This window comes from Salvelinus namaycush, chromosome 32 (assembly GCF_016432855.1).
Source record: "Salvelinus namaycush isolate Seneca chromosome 32, SaNama_1.0, whole genome shotgun sequence".
Classification (NCBI taxonomy): Eukaryota; Metazoa; Chordata; class Actinopteri; order Salmoniformes; family Salmonidae; genus Salvelinus; species Salvelinus namaycush.
In genome coordinates this window covers 9010852-9029257 of record NC_052338.1, presented here as the reverse complement: position 1 = coordinate 9029257, position 18406 = coordinate 9010852, and the positions used below count along the sequence as shown (strand labels likewise).

The 18406-nt window shown below is 44.1% G+C and overlaps 1 protein-coding gene across 1 annotated transcript in view; it reads left to right on the top strand.

Moving 5' to 3' along the window:
• The first annotated feature begins 1160 nt into the window (after positions 1 to 1160).
• col11a2 (collagen, type XI, alpha 2) overlaps positions 1161 to 18406 on the top strand; it is a 37712-nt gene continuing 20466 nt past the window's right edge. Inside the window, exons 1-8 of the mRNA XM_038971517.1 lie at positions 1161 to 1312; positions 1749 to 2079; positions 6139 to 6163; positions 8797 to 8958; positions 9887 to 10097; positions 10777 to 10939; positions 11862 to 11984; positions 13146 to 13203. Coding sequence (XP_038827445.1) covers positions 1161 to 1312; positions 1749 to 2079; positions 6139 to 6163; positions 8797 to 8958; positions 9887 to 10097; positions 10777 to 10939; positions 11862 to 11984; positions 13146 to 13203 — 1225 coding nt within the window. The remainder of the gene's footprint in view (positions 1313 to 1748; positions 2080 to 6138; positions 6164 to 8796; positions 8959 to 9886; positions 10098 to 10776; positions 10940 to 11861; positions 11985 to 13145; positions 13204 to 18406) is intronic.

Below are 18406 nucleotides of genomic sequence, written 5' to 3'. Positions count from 1 at the left end.
GAATAGGTTATTATACGGGAGTGTGCGCTTCTGCGAGAACGAGTCGGAGAGAGAGAGGTACGGAGACTGAAAGCGTGTGTGTCTCCGACTGTATGTTCGCTTTGTACAGTTGTGTTTTTTTTATGCGTCTGTGAACCCTATGGATTTTTTTCAATTTCGGGTGATGAAGTGCCCCTTTCAAACGAATGTGCACCGCTGTGTCTCTGACACCTTGGACTGTTTTTCTCACGTTATGAACTATATGGATGGAGTGTGCTTGCAAAAATGCATGAGATCATTTACAAGTTCAGAAGTGCTTTCTCTTTATTATAATTACTCAACGAACAGAATATTCGATGGATTCGTATAATCTTCTTTCCATAGTTAGGCACACCTGTGCGGGAAGTGTCCTTGCGCACGTTTGTAAGACAAGGCAGTATCTAAACATTCATTCAAACTCCTGCTACTACCCATGCTACTGCGTGATAGCTTCTTGGTTTGTGCTGTTCACAAATGGCATGTGGATATAGGTTATACACTAAACATGTCCCCACCCAGGCAATGAAAGCCCGAATTAGAGATTGTCTGTGCTGTGGCTCCCTCAGAAGGTCTGCCCCTACTGTTTATTCTCATCCCTCTGGGGTAAAAAGTGCGCATATATAGCATGACAGACACAGAGGGTACAAGGAATGAAAGCAGGGTTTTGTAAATGAACAAAATATGTGGGCAATATTTTCTTAACATGGATGTTCCTTAATTAACCTAATTTCAAAGCAATCATTCTCAAAGAACGGTCTGTCTCACATATTCTAACCAAAACACCTTCCCTTACTTACACCCTCTTCCCCCTGCGCTCTCTCACTCTTTCTCCCCCTAGCAGTCACAGAGGTAGTGAATAGAGCCACTGTGTGGCCGACTAGTAGGGCCCTGGCTATTTGTCCTCAGCCTATGCCACAGGCATGCTTGTGGGTGTACATACGTCTGAGTATTTATCTATGTGTACTCTGCAACTGGATGCCTGTCTCCTTTAATGTCCTTTGTCATGTCTTTTTTCCCCACGTGGGACATATTATTCACATATTTCTTGTTTTTTCTCTCTCACTCTCTCTCTCTCTTTCTCTCTCTCTCTCTCTCGCTCTCTCTCTCCCTTCCCCTCTCCCTCTTTCTCTCCTTGCCTTGGCATGCTTGTTGCTTTTGTCCAGTTGCATGTTGTCCCTGAAGTTGAGCAGTACCGTAGCTGCTTTAGCTGCCTCCAACAGGAAGCAGCGGTGGTGGAGATCTTGTCAGACCACCACACTACCTACGAGAAACTGTTCAGTCACAAGGGCCGAGTGTTAGTGTACCATGAGAGGTGTCCGTCTCCTCCATTCACTTATGGGAGTTGATGAGGGGTTCAGGGTTGGTCAAGAGCCCACAAAGAAAAACCAAAGGGGCATCAAGGCATCCATGATGTGTCATGAACCCACACCCCCCAGTTGCCCACATCCCACTCTGCACACCCAGACATAGACTTAGGGCTTGGCCCAGACTGCAGCCATACTGTAGATGTGAAACGTGCACAACCGAAGGCCCTAACTGCGTATCAAGCTGTAAATCAGAAATCTTGCAGTGTCAAAAAGGTCCTACCCAGTTCACGTCGCCGCCCACCATAAATGTCATAGTCACGTTTCAGACTAACCACAGTAGCCCATCAGACTAGACCCCATCAGACTAGACCCCGTCAGATTAGACCTCGTCAGACTAGACTCCGTCAGATTAGACCTCGTCAGACTAGACCCCATCAGACTAGACCCCGTCAGACTAGACCCCGTCAGACTGGACCCCGTCAGTGTAGACGTCAGACTAGACACCGTCAGACTAGACCCCAGACTAGATCCCGTCAGACTCGACCCCGTGAGACTAGACCCCGTCAGACTAGACCCCATCAGACTAGACCCCGTCAGACTAGACCCCGTCAGACTAGACCCCGTCAGACTAGACCACATCAGACTAGACCCCAGACTAGACCCCATCAGACTAGACCCCATCAGACTAGACCCCGTCAGACTAGACCCCATCAGACTAGACCCCATCAGACTAGACCCCATTAGACTAGACACCGTCAGACTAGAGGCACTTTCAGCACTCTGCTTTTGAGGAGATGGTTTGGGTTTTGCGAGAGAGATAGTTAGACATCTTTCCTTCAAGGGTTTTCTGAAAATTTACTTGCCAAAGTGTGCCAAAGCGTAATCATACACTGTCAGTCTAGACCTACTGTTCCTGGTAGACTAATCACTGTCATTTTCCTGGTTGTAGGAAGTGTGTTGGAGTGTCCGGGAACTCAGATGGGTAATTTTGCATGTAGATTTGTATCAATTATTTCAGACTGGCAATATTTTATATATGTTTGAAGGCCTCAGCTGTCCATTAGTGGACATGCATGAGATGTAAGAATAGAAATGACAGATAATGCATTCTGCTATTGTACAGTCTAATCCGGGACTGAAGTTAGAATTTATGGACCTAGTTATCTAGAATTCTCTTGCTATTTTAGTGTCGTTTTTGATCACGATAAGTGTTTTAGAGACCTATGATTTGCACAATGTATGGTTGCTTTTGTGGACAATTCACGGGAATCCAGACAGTTTCTGTGTTTAAATGGCTGCTTGTCTATACCACGGTCTATACCACCGCTGACCCCCTTCATATAACATAGTGGGCCATTTAGAGATGAAGAATCATAGCCTGCCATCGTCTACCACTTCACATGGTGTTCGAATTCGAGACAATGTTCACCGATAAAGATTTCAAAATGTGTTGGTGATTTTCAGAAGGGATTTTCCCAATTCGGATGGGCTGTTTCCAAGGGTCTCCATAAACGATGAGGATACCTTATTGTTCTGTAATCTGAATAGTTCCACAGCACTATTTAACAAGGCTGACTTTATCACCATTCCTAGTCTCAGTGGTAAATGGGGTTTAAGCTCTTTGGTATACTTTGCTAAAGTCTGGTTTGAATTCACTGTTTTCTATAAAAAAAATCAAGAGAGTCGCACACTCTGTGTATAAACTCTCAGTAATTTATTGGGTAAAACACTGTTTACCAGTCAGACTCATGGTTATGGCAGCTATGTAACATTACAAAGTGACTACAGTTTATGTTGTATATCTATAAAAGGCATTGAATTTGGACTTACATGTCAAACAGAGTTGTGGAGCTCCTGGTTAGGATGTGGGACTAGTTAAGCCAGGTGTTTAACATGGAAAGGCACTAACTTGTTACTCCCTGAGTTGGGATTCTTGCTTGTGCTTCTGTTGGATACTAGGCCTAACTGCCAAGAAGACATGTGCAGTATCTTAGCCTTCCAACTTTTCTGCAGTTCTTTATTTGGCCGTGGCTGTCTGGGCTTGTATGTTTTAGTAGGCCACCAAGGCCTATCATATTGTGGTCCGCGTATCCTCCCTTAGGGCTAATCCTATCCTAGGCCCAACTGAGTCACTGGCTGAACTGAACCACATTCGTCACAGTCCACGTTGGCACTCTGCGGTAGAACTGCCGGTCGGGGATAGGCCTAGTTTTTGTAGCATAGGGCAATGGCTAGGTTTAAATCTTCCTAGCCTGGTTAAACCAGTAAAACATTAGTGAACGTACCACTCAGTCTGTTTTCACCAGGCTATAGCTAATCCACCTCCTCACTAGCTTTATATTAAACAGAACGAGCTGTGATTCACCACTGTCCACCATGCTGTCCTGCTTGTCTTATCCTACCGTTCACCCAGAGTTGCTTGAGGGTACGATCCCTTACGTAGAAGAATGAGGGCTTTCCTATGTTATATTTTATAGCGTTGACCTGTGATCTTGTTTATAGCACCTATTGTGATCTTCTACTCGACTGAATGTTTTTCCAGAGGCTGCAGGCCTCAGACAAAATAAAGTGCAACCGTTACTAGTTTAGTCCGAAGCTGTAGTCAGGGGCGACAATAGATTGTCTGATAATGTGATCTCCTGTCTAGTAATGTCTCTGTCGAATGAAACGTGTTTGGAGATACCCATGACCATATTAGGACCAGACATGGAGGTGTGTTAGCTAGGCTGTTTGAAACGTTGATCATACCCAACACTGTATGTACATGACAGACGACAAGTGGTTTCTTTAGTTGTATGATATGGCAAAGTTTCATCAGTGGTTTTGTGAAATGGTTTGATGGTTAGAAGTCGTTAGAAGTTTCTCAACTTGAGGTTGAGTTCGTCAATCTTCAGTAGTCTCTTACACTTTAACCCCAGGCAACTCTTCCAAACATTTTACCTCACTTTGAAATCTCTACCGCAGTGACAAGTTGTGCGGTCTTTCATATTAAATCGTAATTGTATATAAATATATGTCTATCATATGTCTCAATAACTCCTTTTTATAGTGCGGGTGGTTATAATGGATTTTCTGTCTGTGTACATGGATGATTATAAATACATTATAACTATAGAGAATGATACAAATTATAGGCCTAACCTCCAGTCTGAGCTGAACACACATGCCTAACTGTTGTGGTTGGCTGGAGAGAACGATAGAGTGAGAGTTCAAAGAGAGGAAATCGAGGACAAACTTGGATTTGGTCTAGGTCCTTTTTCGAAGGCAGAATCATCTTCCATGTCATCTATGTTTTAACTCTTTTGCTCCCTATTTTTGTCTCCTTCTCATTCCGTCCTGTCTGCAACTCTTTTCTGTTGTCTCTCTCTTTGTTTTTCTCACTCTCTCTCTCTCTCTAACAATGTCCGTTTGGTGTGGCAGTAAAGGTCAGAGGTCAAGGTGTCAGGTTGTGGGTCTGTCTGGTATTTGGCGCCGTACGAGGAGGCCCCAGAAGAAAGAGTGAAAGGAGCGGGGGTGGAGGCGGGAAACAAGAGGTTACCCATTTCTTTGCTTTTCACCCCCAATATATTGTTTGTATTTTAACATTAATTATACCTTTGGAAAGAATTGAGGGTGAAGAACGCTCCTCAGTCCTGGTTCTCACCCTCCTTGTTTAACGTTGGACAGTGTTACAAAAGTCTAGAGGGTCATCTGGAGTGTGACTGATCTGGTCTGCAGTGGTTTCAAAGGGCTCTGTTTAGCGTGTGTATGTCATGTCACCTAGTCTCCTTCAACAGTGTCTGTTCACAGTCTCTGTGTTTGGACAGTCTGTGTTTGGGTCAGTTAACAGTTTTATGGTCAAAAATGTATTGGCTTGGATGTATGGACTCATTGTTTAAACTGTGATCAGTTATGAACACTGTTGAATGATTTTATTGGTGTGTGTGTGTGTGTGTGTGTTTGTGTGTGGGGTTTGTGCCTTTGTGTGTGTGCTGTACAGTGTGCATTCTGTCACGAATACAATGAAACAGTAGGCTATACCCATCAGTGTTTTATGCCATCCTATCAAGGCATAGATTGCTTTTCACCCCCAATATATTGTTTGTATTTTAACGTTAATTATACCTTTGGAAAGAATTGAGGGTGAAATAAGACATGCAACTGCAGACACAAATGTAATGAATAGAGCTAACAGTCCTTATTCTACCTGACAGACAATCACGTCTGCTCTACACAGTACTTTTCTATCTGAGCGTTCTGTCACATTTTACCCTCCTTTCTGACAGCTGTCAGGAGAGTTCTGTTTCTGACCTAGCCCCATCTAGTGGTCAATTAAGTTAATTACATTAATAAAGCAGCCGTCCCGCTCCTGTTTCAAATCAATCAAATCAAATCATATTTCTTTACCTACACTTCATTACGTTGCACGACATTTTCCAATTGTCTTACATTTAGAATAGTTTTGATTGGGCTTAGTGCTATATGTGAACCATTTTTCTTCATAATAAGGCCTGCAAATAAAAGACACCATGAACAATTTCTAACATCCTGGTTTATAATGGATGGAGCATACTACTTACTGTACATGTATGTAGGCTATTTCCATGAAAGAAAATTGATAGGCTAGTTCAATGACTGTGTGATTGGGTAATGTGATTCCATAATCACTGTAGCTCACTATCCGGTGTATGTGACAATAACACATCGCTTTTTGTTTTACTATGTTGCTGTGAATAAAGCAACGTGAAGGACAATAGAATGATTCTCATTTACAGCACAGGGTGTTAACTCCCTTGACACACCCGGTACTCCCATTTAATGACGCTGTGTACAGGGTGGTCTCTACTCTGTGACCATACGTGAGTGGTTAAAGGGGAGGGCGAGAGAAGAAAGAAAGCAGGCAAAGTGAAGGCGGGGGCTTGCCTGCGTGCCTGCCTTGTCTAACCCGTCTGGCTCCATATTTTCCGCTCCTTGTCCCGCGTTTATGTTTTTTGGGGGGGTTGTGTATTTCTGACGTTATATTTTGGTTCGTTCTCCTCTCCCAAGGCCTACTGACAGGAAGGGCCCATTGAGCAGAGCAGCGGTGAGCGGGCCGAGACAGAGGTGCTCATTGTGCGCGTGATCCTGCGTTGGAGTCTGACCCAGGCCGTGCTGTCCGTGGTTTCTCTCCTCCCACCTCTCTTGTCCTCTTTCGCTCTCGTCCCTCTCTCACTGTCGCTCTCATCCTCTCTCTTTCTCCTTCGCTCTCTCCCTCTTTCTACCCCCTTCTCTCTCTTTCTCCCCCCCCCCCCCCCCCCCCGTCTCGTTCTCCCAGTTCCTGTTTCGGAGAGTTAATGGGGCATTACAATATCACTCTCCCACTCTCTCTGTCTGTAGAGAATTCCCCCTCTGCAACACCGTTGATCCCTCCTCTTCCCTCTCTCTCAGTTAGTGTGCTGCTAATAGACTGTGGTCCCGATTCTCTGAGTCAATATTAACGCACCATTTGAGAGTTCACCATAAATATGGTCATCTGAGGCCTTCAACCATGTTGCTAGCAGGGTGTCACCTAAACACAATTAGCCTGGATTGGATCATTGTGATGAGAATGATATAATATCATATGGTCCAGTTCATTGGTATTGAGACTCCAATACAGAGTACAGGCTGGCTTATGGGAATAATAGTATTCTATCATTACATATGAATGTGCTTTGGTTGGGGGCATTTTTCAATGATCAAAAGATACATTCCTATTCCAGGCTAGGATTGCTTTTCTCTTTCATTTCAAAGTGCTGTTTGTTAAAGTGGCTGGAAATGGCTATAGTAAATGTGGCTTACTGTTTTTTTAAAATGTAATGGCAACATTAAAGGTCTGTGGTAATTCAGTCATTCCAATACCTCCTGCCTGTGAAATGCTTGACTGGCATCATAAGGATATTAGGACGAGTGTCACTGCAGGGTGCGCTATAAATGAAACTTTGCCGCCCACTAACAGTATAGAAAAATGTACCTAGCGTCTCGAACACAGACAGGGCAGCCAAGACCAACTCTGACTGCAATAATACAACCTTGAGAAAAGCCTGAGACCCTGAAACATAGTGAAGAAAGATGGGAGTACCTAACTTGTTCAGGCTGTACACACTGCTCTCTTGTTGGAGTGTCTAGGAACTTAGTCACATTCCTGAACCAACCAAGGCCCCCATTCCGGCTAAATTTGTAACTGGGTGGAGTCAAAACGATTTATCCTGCTAGGTAATAGAGCATGTTGGAAGTAATAAGTGCTTTGTTGAGTACATGAAATCAAGCATGCCTTCTTGCATCTCAAGAAGTTGTTGGACTTATCTCAGAATCTCTGTTTCCTGGTTTGATTGAATAAGGCTGTAGCATTCCACATCTTATCCAACCAAGTCTTACTTGGGCAGAATAGACAGGTTCAACGTGGCACATTGAGTGAGGGCCAGTTTCCCAGATTAAGCCTAGTCTTAGCTAAAGATCACGCTAAATGGAGAATCTCTATTGAAAGTGCTTAATGTCGTGTAGGCTTAATGTAGACCTGGGAAACTGGCCCTGAGGAGCCAGCCCATTGGTTTAGGCCTGGGAAACTGGCCCTGAGGAGTCAGCCCATTGGTTCAGCCAAGCAAAGTATGGGTGACAGACAGTCATACCTGGTATGGAGGCAGGATGTGAGATTGGCGGTGATGTCTGCGGTCGGTTTATACTGTTTGCACAGACTCTATGACTCTTCTATGACTCAGCACTATCACATTTATGGTGCTTGTTATATTTGCTTGACAGACACTGGTTGAATAGAGGAGCCTGTTCCTCAGGTTAGATAGATGGTGGACTAGACTTGGGGACCTTCTATTGCCGTAAAAACTTTTGGCATGTATTTTTCTTACAGAAATAATTATGTCTATGATACTTTGACCTCTGGATGAGTGTAGGTGTAGGATATAGGCCTAATATTGAATCTACAAATCTAACTGGAATGGTTGTTGTCTGTGGTGGGTCTCAGACGACGACCTATAAAGAAACATATTGTTTCAATGTCAAAGCTATATCATGATAGAGTCCATTCATGAAGATGTAACAAAGGATCACGACCATAACTCCATGGAGTTTTGTCTATTAACCCCCCCTCTCTCTCTCTCTCTCTCTCTCTCTCTCTCTCTCTCTCTCTCTCTCTCTCTCTCTCTCTCTCTCTCTCTCTGTCTGTCTGTCTGTCTGTCTGTCTGTCTGTCTGTCTGTCTGTCTGTCTGTCTGTCTGTCTGTCTGTCTGTCTGTCTGTCTGTCTGTCTGTCTGTCTGTCTGTCTGTCTGTCTGTCTGTCTGTCTGTCTGTCTGTCTGTCTGTCTGTCTGTCTGTCTGTCTCTCTCTCTCTCTCTCTCTCTCTCTCTCTCTCTCTCTCTCTCTCTCTCTCTCTCTCTCTCTCTCTCTCTCTCTCTCTCTGTCTCTCTCTCTGTCTCTTTCTCTCTCTCTCTCTGTCTCTCTCTCTCTCCGTCTCTCCTCAGATCCAGTGGATGTGTTGCGGATGCTGCAGCTGCCCTCTCTCCCCGAAGGGGTGCGGAAGGTTCCAGGCTTCTGCACCTCCCGCCGTGCCGGCTCCGCTGACCATGCCTACCGCATCACCAAGAAGGCCCAGATCTCTGCCCCCACCAGTCAACTCTTCTCAGGTACAGTACCTCTATATCCATGTCTAACTAGGGTCCTGTTCGTTAGGCACCAAACGGAAGAAAACGGATTCAAACATGGACTTTCCTAATAAGAAACGTTCATTTTTGTTTTCCGTTGCAAAGGGCTTTAAAATGTCTTCCGTTGGGTGCCCTAATGAACACGACCCAGGCCTCAACTGGACTGAAGCCTCAACATACCTCATCTCTCAGGTTGACTTGGAAAGACGTGGTCGACATTACCTGTAAATGGGATGGATTGCTGAAATAATGGACACAGACTGGGGCATACAATTTATGCCACGTGCATTCTGTGAATTTATTTTTGTAATGTGTCATGATTGCTATTTTTGTCTCTTTTAGTGGTTCTTATCATTGTTGTTTGGTTTTAGGGTTTATTTTCATCCTACAATTACCATAAGGAGGGTAGTTGGGCCATAACTTTGCAGCTTTAGTGCTAGATTGCTTTTGCGTTAGGCATATCATTATTTCGTGCAAGAGCATGTGAAATGTAAATGCCTTTGGAAGAGCCTAAACAAATGAAGGGCCAACTAACTATCGTCTGAGACCCTGAAGCGCGCGAGGATTGTAAGTAGCACTTATGTGGTTGAAAGATATCCTGAAAAGTCAGAAGCTCATTTTCTTAGTCTGGGTTTTCGATTTTTCGACACCCACCTCTTATGTCTGTTCACACTTCAATCCTTCAAACCCTCCCCTTTAAGATCCAATAAAATGTGCAGCTGTCTACACTTAGACACCCCTAACTCTAATTTGTCATCAGTCGTCTACCCTGCTCCTGTGTCTAATATCCTTCTTCCCTCAATGCCTCCCTCTCTCCCCTCTTCCTTCTTCCACCAATGCCTCCCACTCTCCCCTCTTCTTTCTTTCCTCCATGCCTCTTTCTCCTCTTTTCCTCCCTCCCCCCCTTCAGGTCGTTTCCCAGAGAACTTCTCCATCATGGCTCTGGTCAAGGCCCATGCGGGCCTCCAGGCCTTCCTGTTGTCCATCTACAGTGAGCAGGGTGTCCAGCAGCTGGGTGTGGAGCTGGGACGCTCCCCCGTCTTCCTGTACGAGGACCAGACCGGCAAGCCCGCCCCCGAGGACTACCCCCTCTTCAGTGGCGTCAACCTGGCCGACGGCAAGTCAGTAACAACGCATCCCGCGGCTGTGTGTGTGTGTGTGTGTGTGTGTGTGTGTGTGTGTGTGTGTGTGTGTGTGTGTGTGTGTGTGTGTGTGTGTGTGTGTGTGTGTGTGTGTGTGTGTCAGTATTTGCATGTGTACTGGGTTTGTTTGATGGACTACAGTTTTCAGTGTTTGCATGCATTCTTGTTTTTGTTTTATGCAACTGCATTACATCATATGAATATCTTCTTGATTAGTCAGATTTTGCAGGGTTGTTATGAGATTTGACACATTTTGCCTCAGTGTCCCATAACAGTGGTTTTCAAACCTCTCCTCTAGAACCTCGAGACGTTTCACAATTTTGTTGTAGCCCTGAACTAAGTCACCGATTCAACTTATCAAGGGCTTGATAATTAGTTGACAAGTTGAATCTGGTGTGCTAACGCTGGAATAGTTCAAATACATGGAACGGCTGGGGGTCCCATAAGTTTTTCACACACACACACACACACACACACACACACACACACACACACACACACACACACACACACACACACACACACACACACACACACACACACACACACACACACACACACACGTACAACTTACACTGTATACATTGGGGTTTCCTTTAATTAAGCAACCCCCTCCAGCACATTACACAGTTGTGCTTTACCTCCTCCCTGCCTGTAGGTGGCACCGCATCGCTATCTCCGTGTCGAAGAAGAACGTCACCCTGCTCCTGGACTGTAAGAAGCGTATGACCAGGGCCCTGCCCCGCAGCAACAGCCCCGTGGTGGATACCAAGGGCATCACCGTGTTCGGAGCACGCCTGCTGGACGATGAGGTCTTCCAGGTCAGAGGTCACACAGTTAGTTACTAGTGCCATAGAGATATGAATGACACTAGTGCCATAGAGACATACATGACACTAGTACCATAGAAATATAAATGACACTAGTGCCATAGAGATATACATTACACTAGAACCATAGAGATATACATTACACTAGTGCCATATAGATATACATTACACTAGTGCCATAGAGATATACATTACACTAGAACCATAGAGATATACATGACACTAGTACCATAGAGATATACATTACACTAGAACCATAGAGATATACATTACACTAGTGCCATAGAGATATACATTACACTAGTGCCATAGAGATATGAATGACAGTAGTGCCATAGAGACATACATGACACTAGAACCATAGAGACATACATGACACTAGAACCATAGAGATATACATTACACTAGTGCCATAGAGATATACATGACACTAGAACCATAGACACATACATGACACTAGAACCATAGAGATATACCTGTCCCAGTATTATTAGGCTGCTATATTTTCTCGTCTCCTCTCCTTCCTGAACATTGATAGGTAGAAAGACTGAAAATGGGGCTAACTTCTTTCTTTGACCTATCAAGTTTTTACAGGTTTGTGGTCTGAAAGGAAAAGGGGCCAGGAATGTGGAGGCTCCTGGGACCCGGTTACCATTACTGTCTGTTGTAATGGCAGCACTTTCATTAAGATCTGTTTCAGGAAATAGGGTACCATGTCCCAAGCTGAACCACTCACAATGACTGTAATGTTCTTCATTATCCTTCATGTTCATCGTTCTTGTTTGTCCAGCAAAAACCCGATCAACCCTTCTCCCTTCAAAGGCAGCGGGTCTGCTTTCAGCTCAGGAACTGATTCAAATGATATTACTTCTCATTTCAATGAGGCTTTCTGTTGGTCTTCTATTTCCCACAGGGCGATATCCAACAGCTGCTGATCGCATCCAACCCTCAGGCTGCTTATGACTTCTGTGAACACTACAGCCCCGACTGTGACTCCCCCTTACCCAAGACCCAGTCCCAGGACCCCAACACATACGTGAGTAACACAGCACCACATACACTGGACAGTAACCTGGAAGTGAATTAGGATTCACCAATGCGCCACCACAAGTCACAACAGTTTTCTATAGTACGTTTACCACTTGGAGCTCACGTCACTAGAGTCTCTCTATGCAGTCCAGCTACTTCAAACATCACGACCACAGCATAAAGCAACTCAGGACCACACAACCCAGTGCAACACAACACAGGATAGCATAATGCAGTACAATACTGCTATCCTAAGCCCCAATATACACTGATATGAAGGGATGTCCACACAAACCCCTCTGCTTACTGAAGGCAGTGAGGCCTCATTATCCCCAGCCATCTACAGCTCCAGGAAGTTATCAAAGTGCTGCTCTGTCTTCTCGCATAATGAGTTTGTACCTATCCACTTTCCCCCTCACCTACGTGTGTTCTGAGGGAATTCAATAACAGCAGGGCCTTTTCTTTACCACCACAAACAATACACAATAGGAACAATGCCGTAGTACTTCAGTAATACAGGCAAACTGATGAGAAACTGATCAGAAGTCAATTCATGTCATTTGTTTCCTCTTGGGGAAAAAATGTCGTTTTTAATTTGTTTGGGTTTGTTGAAATCCTGATGCAAGACTTATTTCAATATAGAAGCATTGAATCACAGTTGATATGCACTCAACTTGAATAAAAGGCTGTTTTAGAACAAAATGGAGGACAGAAAGGTCGGGGAAAGAGGATGATACAAGTAGTCTGCTTCTCTACATTTCATTTCATGACTATAAGGAGAAGTATCACGTTGGAAGCACCGATCACAGAAAACATGTATTAGAGATGCTGCTGAAATGAGTGCTGTGGAATGAATATAAATCGTTGTGGTTTTATTCACTGCTTTTGTTTTCTCATTCATCAAGATCCTCCGTGTGTCTCCATTAATAGCTCTCCAGACATTAATCAACACACGGAGTCCTAATGAATCGGAAAACATTGCTTTTCTTTTCCAATGCACTCATCCCCACCATATTTCCCCCTTCACTTCTCCTTTCATGCCTCCCTTTCCACCCCCTCTGCCTTTCTCTGCCTTTGAAACTCACTCCTCGCCCCTCCTGTCCTTCATTCCACTGCCTCCATTCCTCTGCCTGTACGACCCTCTTGCCCAAACCCCCATCTCGCTCAGTACTTTGATGAGGAGCAAGATGACCATGAGTACCTCTATTATTATGGGGAAACAACAAACCCCTTCCCCTCTCCTCTGTCCACCTCACCTCCCCCCGACCAGGGGGCCCCACTCAACAGGTAAAAAGGGAGCAAGAGAATCAAAATAGAGGGAGAGGAGGGAGAGAGAGAGGCACAGGGAAAGAGGTATGAAGGTAAATAAGGTTCAGGCTCAGTACATGAAAAAAGAATGACATCATTTTTTCTTACTGTAAGACATCCCTTTTGTAAGTTACATTTGTATGTTACATTTTTTTCAATATCATATTAAAAAAGTTTAGGTCGCCATGCCTCTCTCCCTGTCAATCTGTTTCTCCATACTCTCCTCTGTAATACTACCCTTCACATGGTGTCATTCACATGACCACTCATCCTCTGACATCACCTCTTTACACCTCACCTATCACATTGTATTAACATTGTGTTATTAATGTTGTATAAATGTCATTTACATGTTGTCATTGTCGTATATATGAGTATGTGTAGGTATGTTTACAATGTGGGGGCACTGGGGCACTAGGTACAGCACACACACCTCTCTCCCTTATTCTCTGGCCACACTGCCCCTCTCTCCCTTATCAATGTCCCACTGCCCCTCTCTCCCTTATCACTGTCCCACTGCCCCTCTCTCCCTTATTTTCTGGCCACACTGCCCCTCTCTCCCTTATTCTCTGGCCACACTGCCCCTCTCTCCCTTATTCTCTGGCCACACTGCCCCTCTCTCCCTTATTCTCTGGCCCACTGCCCCTCTCTCCCTTATTCTCTGGCCACACTGCCCCTCTCTCCCTTATCACTGTCCCACTGCCCCTCTCTCCCTTATTTTCTGGCCACACTGCCCCTCTCTCCCTTATCACTGTCCCACTGCCCCTCTCTCCCTTATTCTCTGGCCACACTGCCCCTCTCTCCCTTATTCTCTGGCCACACTGCCCCTCTCTCCCTTATTCTCTGGCCACACTGCCCCTCTCTCCCGTATTCTCTGTCCCACTGCCCTCTCTCCCTTATTCTCTGTCCCACTGCCCCTCTCGCCCTTATTCTCTGGCCACACTGCCCCTCTCTCCCTTATTCTCTGGCCACACTGGGCCGGACCAACTGTCAAGAGAAGGAAGGAAAATGAAAGAATACAAAACAATGGACATTATATATTTTGCTATCATTTTTTGCAATTGCTCATATGATTATTACCCTCAACTTGGAAATAACAACCTAATGCAGTACATGTTTTGTATGAAAGTACACATTAAAGGTAGACTCATACGTCATATCACTGGGTCTGAGTCTCAGTTTGAGTCTCAGTTATGACAAAACAATGGAGCATTTGTATAAAATGACTAGCTGAGGATGATGAAGGATTATTCAACTCAGACAGCAGTGGGTAAGAAAGGGCTGTCATGTATCAGATGTGTCTGTATTAACATAATTTGCATGTCTGATTCATTATGGGATTAACCACTGCATTGCTGCTTTTCATATGTGTAAATGTTACTGCATGCTTCCACATATTTGACCATGTAATCGTTCTACTTGTCTTTTGGTCAATATAAGGTATCAATGTGTCTGTCCCCCTGTACATCCATGGTTATACATTTCCCCTGGATCTGGCATAATTATGCCCCTGTCTGCCCATTTGTCTGTCAATCTCTCTGTGCCTCAGTTTAACTGTCTGTCTAAATACCTGTGTTTTTCAATGTCCCTTTTCTGTTGTCTATATCTCATTATGTGTAATATACATGTTTCCCATAGCATGTCCAATGAGCTATTCTCTACATATATGCACACACACTGTACATATTTTTGTATTTGCCTGAATTTGAATATATCGGTTCCCATCTGTGTATTTTCTTCACTAGTTAAAATATCAGATCACGCACCAGTAAAACAAACTTTTGTTCGCCTGACACCCAATGCTGCTGCTTCTCTGTGGCTATGAGCTCACAGCTCTCTCGCAGTTGGACGGCTCAGTGCATCAGAGGCTACAGCTTTACCTGACCGTTACATCCCCAGTGCCTCCGCAAGCCACAGGCTCCATTTGTCATTAGCACAGAGATGCTGCTTTTTTAATATGGAGAATGGCATTACTGGAGAGATCAGCATCCATTGCACTGTACGAGCTGAGTATTAGGCTACACATTGTATTACATTGACTTCCAAAATATAATTCTACACTGAATTCTGTTGTAATTTAAGTCTTGTCATTGGCACATAGCACCATTCCTACCTTGCTCCGATTAGTCAAGGTTTCAATTGGCTTTAAAATGCTCAGTTCCCGTCTTTCCTGTGCTACATTGAAACAACTTTTCTTTATAGGAACTGTAAAGCACCTTTGCCCACTTTAGGCTGTATCCAGTAATGCCAGAACAGTCTCAGTAAATCACCCAAGCCTAAGCCATCTTTAAATCACTGTCTCAAAACATCCACCTTTGTCTTTCTCTCTCCATCTATCCATCCCTTGTGCTTTCATCCCTTCCCACCCCCCAATGTATCTCTCTACCTCTCCTCTCTCTCAACACCCACCCACCCTCACAAACTACAACACAACACAACCAACACGCATGCACAACAGAAGGGTGCCAAGGGCAATGCTGACAAACGCAAACCTGTGGTAGTTAAGACAGACAAACCTATAGTCGTGAAGGCAGACAAACCTATAGTCGTGAAGGCGGCCAAACCTATAGTCGTTAAGGCGGCCAAACCTATCGTCGTTAAGTTAGAAAAACCTGTAGTCGTTAAGGCGGACAAACCTATAGTCGTTAAGGCTCCCAAACCTGTAGTAGTTAAGTCGGCAAAACCTGCCTCATCCAAACCTGCGAAAGCAGAGCATGCCAAACTTGAGGCCACAGCCAAACCAGCTAAAGCCGTACCTGCTGCCACCAAGCCCACCAAAGCCAAGCTTTACCCGGCCAAACCAGCCAAAGCCAAACCTACTGCAATTGAAGTTCTCCTGAACAAGATCAAACCCACTACAGTCACACCAGTGGCCAAGCCCACACCTGCTGCGAAAAAGGCAGAAAAAAAAGTAAATGGCAAACCTATAGTTGAGAAGAAAGTAAATGGTGAGGCCAAAATCAATGGCAATGCCAAACCTATAGTTGGGAAGAAAGTAAATGGTAATTCCAAGGTCAATGGCAAACCTGTAGTTGAGAAGAAAGTAAATGGTGAGGCCAAAGTTAATGGCAATGGTAAATCCGCTGAGGATAAGAAAGTGAGTGGTAATGGCAAAAGCGGCAGTGACAAAAAAGCTAATGGCAATACAGAAGCAGCGAAACCTGAAACCACTAAAGCCCAGACCAAAAAAGAAGTCGCTAAAGTTCAAGTAGAAAAAACTGTGGTCAGCAAAGTGAAACCAGCAAAAGCAGAAACCAAAGTAGTGGTAGCAAAAACCAAAGTCAAAGTTAAAGTAGTAAAAACCCAGGTCACAAAGGTTAAGGAAGCGAAAACCGAGATCACTAAAGTCAAAGCAAGAGAGTCAGTTGTCATCAAAGTTCCTCCCTTCCTCAAACCTGCACCGAAGAAAGAGCTGCCAAGCCCACAGCCTGCTTCCCCTAAGCCAGAGAGAACCAAGGTGGTGCTTGATGTAAATAACGTCAAATCGATGAGCCAAAAAATGCCTCCCTTCGGCAAGACTGCATACAGTGGCACCGTCGTCCCTGTGCCGGAAAAACCAAAGAAGAAAACGGGCAACGGTTATCAACAGGTACAAACAAAGAGCCCATGGTGGCAGTCCAGAGCTGTATCTTCCACCTATCCCTTCTGGGAACCAGGTCGTTCTCCATCCAGATTTTACTGCAAATGTCTGTTCAACAAGCAGGCTTGTAGTTCTGCTTTAAATGGATGATAGTTTTAGTGCCTCGTTTTAGGCGTAAGAGTTTATTCTTTTTTAGGCACACTTTTCAAATGAATTTGGTCTGCAGAGAAGATAAACCATTTTTATACAACGATACATACTTTCACTATGGGTATGTTACGTACATAGATTACAGTAATACTAAAAAGCTGTGAGTCTTATTTGTTTCATATTCATATCTATCTATATAAAAAGTAACTGTTTTATAATTGTCTAAATTATACATGTAATTTACAAATCTTGGATTTAACATCTATAAAGCTAAAACTGCACAGTCAAACGTTATTGATGAATTTGCATTCATTGTGACTGCAATGCCTGTTCGACTGAACCACTAACAGCTATAGAATTGAGTGTAAAAACCTAGCTAGGTGGTGGACTACCTGGTCCTCAGAAAGGAAGTTGGCTCATACCAACCTGGACCCTCTCCTCCGTTTATATATCATATGATCAATATGATGGTGAGAACCTATATGATATAGCGGTGTAACAGACTGTCATATTGAAGCATGGCTATCTGTACAGTCTCCTCTCCGTTTCCTTACAAACTCCCCTTCAAAGCTCCTGAAACTCAGAACCTGTTCTCAGCGTTCACACAAGGCCTGTTGTGTCTTTTTCATCATTCAATTATAATGAGTGGTGCGCTAGTGAAGTGATTGACCTGTGTGCATGCGTTTCTTACACAGAAAAAAGGAGACATAAACCATATGTACCCACACAATCTGTAGACAATACATTACAACTTTTCCCATTTCTCTCTCTTCTCTCCAACGTGGGTTCTCTCGACGACGTGTCCCTGTCTTGATCATATTTGGATGACATATGAAGGAAGCAGTCTCACAGAAGCTAAGCACGCTAAACATGCTTAGGTATCAGTTCAACTCCACTCAGTGCACATCGTAGACCTCTGGCTCAATTACTATTAACATGCAAGTCGAATTGAGATGGGCGAGTATGTCAATGTAATGAAGCTCTAAGATGGTAAACATTTTTATGTCAAAGCCATATGTATTACAGTTATCAGATAAGTGTGTACTGATTTGAAAAACGAGTAAGTATTTAGTTAGGGTGAATATCTCTGCTCTGAGGTTATTTGGAACTAGTTGAACTTGTTCTGTGAGGCTGCTTTTTGTGGTTGAAGCTTTTTCCCATGTCTCTGGTTAAAGTCTTTCCCACTTCATAGAGGAGACCAAACAAAATATGCATCCACTATTAATAACAGTGATAATCCATCTCACCAGGAGAGGTCAAGTTGAGGCCTTCTCCAACCTTCTCCAACCCTCTTCAGCAGAAGAGCAGACTTGACCTAATGAACCTATCGTGGCTTTGTGGCTCTTTTTTTTTTTACAGACAACGTTTTTCAGGAATTCAACAAATACATT